Genomic DNA, 3,490 nt, shown 5'->3' with positions numbered 1-3,490 from the left:
AAGGCATTGTACTTCTATAAATATAACCATATTTATCAATTTTTTCTTCATTGTACGTTATATTTTGAAAAGTCTATTAATATATAGTCTTTACACATACATTGCTACAATTTCATATATTTTTTTAGAATACAATGTTGTAAACAGAAAATTCTATAATAAACAAATTAATTAAATTAAGTTGGAATTTTGGAACTTAATCATCAAAATTGGAACCTTGAGGTTCAATTTTGTGTGAATAAACTTTAGAAACACGAAAAAGAATAAGATTTATCATTGCTTCTCTCTAACATTATCTTTTGTGCTTCATGTAATATAAAAATATTAATTTTGACCATGTTTTTTCAATAAGTTTGCAATGTATATCAGTCTTTTTTTATATTTCTCAGACTTCAGAAATTCAATTTGACTTGAAAGGTGGAACATGGAAAGAAGCTTTTATGCAATACCCAAGATGAAAGTTCAAGGAACTCCAAATAAAATGCTAATCCACACGTCAAATCTCCTACAATTGAAGGGTTAAAACAGGAAATAAAAATTGTTTTACTTCAGTCATAGCTGAGAGGCATTTATGTTTTTTTTTTGTTTATCAAGTTGTATTTATTGTTTGTGTAGTGGAGTGTAGTTACATTTTTTATATTATAGTAGATTGTAATCCATTTGAGACCATTGGCTAACCAGCAACACAAACTTAAATCCAAACTCTCGGATCTATGCATAAATAAATAAAAGGTTATGCTCCTTACCAAAATGTCCCAACAATCCTTTTTAAATACTTAAATACTTGACAAATACTTATTTGTAATATATATTATTTACTTAATTAATGGTTAGAGACCTGAGAATATATCTTTTATTGCTCTTAGTAATTAATTGTAATTTTGCAAGATAACAACAATTTTGAAATATGTATATTGTAGTTGGAAGGGTTAGAACTCATAACTTTATGAAAATATATCTTCATATAATTCGCAAGATAACAACATTTATATAAGCATTTTTTTTATAAAAAAAAATTGTGTAATCACTATATGATTCACTTTTCTTCAGTAAAGTCGGTCGCTGCTTTGCTTGCCTTCTCAACAAACCCTTTAATTGCGTCACTTGTATTAGCTTCTACTTCTTCTTTCTTCTCAATCAGTTTCTCAGCAAGGTCTTTTGCGTTTGTATTTGTACTCTCAACAACTTTCTTAATATCTTCATTTGCTGTAGATGTCACAGTATCTTTCTTCTCATCAAGTTTCTCAATAACATCAGTTGTGTTTGCGCCTATCTCTTTAGCACGTTTCTCAATAGCGTCACTTGCGTCGCTAATCGACGTGTCTTTCTAAATAATAAAAATATGTAAACCAATTAGAAAGCAAATATATGATGTATCAATATTACGTCAGTTTGTAAAGCTTTGTGCAACTGACATTAAATATGATGTACCATTGTACAAATATATGTTTGTAAACTTTATTTTATAACAAAGTTTCTAATTTTTTTTACACTTGTTTATTATTTAACTTGAGTTTCTTAATAACCTTAATTGCTTCCTTTATTTTTCAAAAATATAACCAAACATGACAAAAGAAACATATCCCAATTGAGTCTCAACAATTTCATGAACTTTATGCTTTGGCTTTGCCTAGCTACCCAATTATATGATGTAGAAATATTACTTAGTCAAACATAAATACACACAAATATGAATAGGTGAATTTTTAAATAAATAAAATAGAAAAGGAATTTACTAAGCAAGAGGTCTGAAAGCGGGATGTTCTTAGGCAAGGGAAATCGGTTGTGGCCCGACCCACATGGACCAACTTCGGTGTCGAGATTTTCCCTGCCATCTGTAAAAGGAAAAAAAATATATGAGTAAGTTAGAGGTGCCAATTTCTAATTATTCTACTTTTGATTGAATTATTTGAGTTGTATCGACATAAAAAGAGCTCATGTAGTCAAAAGATATATATATATATATATATATATATATATATATATATATATATATATATATATATATATATATATATATATATATACACAGAGACAGAGAGAAAGAGCAAAAAAAAAATAATAAATATATCTTAAATCGTTTTATTAAAAATAATGCTATTTCAAAAATATAGTTTTGGTACTTATATTTAATATGTTAAATCAACGACATTAGTGGTGCATAAATGGGGTATAAGTGGTCTTTCATGGAAATTTGTATAGGTCTTCAAGTAATTCTATTAAAACGTAATCAGAAAGTACATCTAAAAGAAGTGCGATCTATCTGGTTAATTACTATTTGTAATATCTTGAGCCCAACGTAATATATCAATTAACATAATAACCTGTAAATCAGATTAAAATCATGGCAAAAAAATCCTTACAATCTCAAGGATTAGATATTTGGCCCCTAAAATAGCAACATCTATACCGTGTTGTATAACACTCAACTTCTGTGACAAGTTGTACTTTTAAACTAGAATATTGAATTCTTAGTGTTATACAAGCATGATTTTAAGTTGATTTAAGAATTACTATTAAGCTACACTGGTATTTTGGATAAAATGTCACATTTAATCTGTTTACTACATTTTTTGGAATATGAATAAGAAACGTACATTATTAATGCAAATAATGGTAAATAAAACAAGATGTAAATTATAATTCTGGAATGTCATAATAAAAAAAAAGTTAAAGGCCTGACCTGATTGGTGTTCATGGAAGTCGTCAATCTAACACAAGTCATTGGAAAAGCAGCCATTGAGATTTAAGAGGTGAAGGACAGCGGGAGTGTGTCTGTATGTGTGGGTGAAGATTGAAGGAGGAGAAGTTTCGATGGTTGTTTTATGGGGGAATCATGAGATTAATAAATAGGGTGGCTTTTACAAAGGATTCACGTTACGATGTCGTAATGGTCCTTTGGGTTAATGCATGTCGATTGCATGGATGAGTGGTGTACATTGGTGAAAGCATGTTGTCGATCAATGACTCATTTGAATCATGTCGACTGATGTTAAATTACATTAGTGGTCCTTGTGGTTTTCGTTAGTTTTCGTATCCATAACTCTTTTTTTTCCCTTTGGTTCATTAATGGTCCTTGTGGTCTTGGTATCCATAACTCTTTTTTCCTTTGGTTGGTCTCTAAAATTTGGTGGGCATTTCTAATCTACCATTCTGAAAAATACTCTTTTACCCTTATGAATTTCATTTTTATTATTTAATTGTCATTGTCATGATAAATTTATATGGTATATAACTATATACTATATAAAGTAGACTCACTCCAGAGACAACTTAATCAGTTTAGAGGCCCTAAGCGAATCAAAAATTTGAAGCCCGTTGACCTCTACTTTTAAGTGAAAGTAATAGCTTGAAAGTAGATTATCGATCTCAAGCCTAGCTAAATGCATATACATTCATTACATGTAATATGTGTGGAGCAACTTTGAGAAACATAAAGAAATACATACCCAAAACAAGAGAAGGTATTTCTTCAATAACCTTTTTGTTT

General features: G+C 29.2%; 1 protein-coding gene across 1 annotated transcript; it reads right to left on the bottom strand.

The window, feature by feature from the left end:
• Nucleotides 1-927: 927 nt before the first annotated feature.
• On the bottom strand, nt 928-2,844 carry LOC145042623 (uncharacterized). Its single transcript, XM_078991078.1, has 3 exons — nt 2,684-2,844; nt 1,737-1,835; nt 928-1,327 (listed from the first exon to the last, which is right to left on the bottom strand). The coding sequence occupies exons 1-3, from the start codon at nt 2,738-2,740 to the stop codon at nt 1,037-1,039; spliced, it is 447 nt and encodes a 148-aa protein (XP_078847204.1). The 5' UTR covers nt 2,741-2,844; the 3' UTR covers nt 928-1,036.
• Nucleotides 2,845-3,490: the final 646 nt, after the last annotated feature.

This window comes from Lactuca saligna, chromosome 4 (genome assembly GCF_052625555.1).
Source record: "Lactuca saligna cultivar CGN05327 chromosome 4, ASM5262555v1, whole genome shotgun sequence".
In the NCBI taxonomy this organism is placed as follows: Eukaryota; Viridiplantae; Streptophyta; class Magnoliopsida; order Asterales; family Asteraceae; genus Lactuca; species Lactuca saligna.
This window is presented reverse-complemented; position numbering and strand designations above follow the sequence as displayed.

Excerpts from the sequence above, each read along its gene's own strand:
- LOC145042623 (XM_078991078.1), bottom strand. The coding sequence starts at position 2,740 with ATGGCTGCTTTTCCAATGACTTGTGTTAGATTGACGACTTCCATGAAC. Across the intron at positions 1,836-2,683 it reads CTTCCATGAACACCAATCAG|ATGGCAGGGAAAATCTCGAC; the intron begins GTCAGGCCTTTA and ends TTCCTTTTACAG. Across the intron at positions 1,328-1,736 it reads GCTTTCAGACCTCTTGCTTA|AAAGACACGTCGATTAGCGA; the intron begins GTAAATTCCTTT and ends TTTATTATTTAG.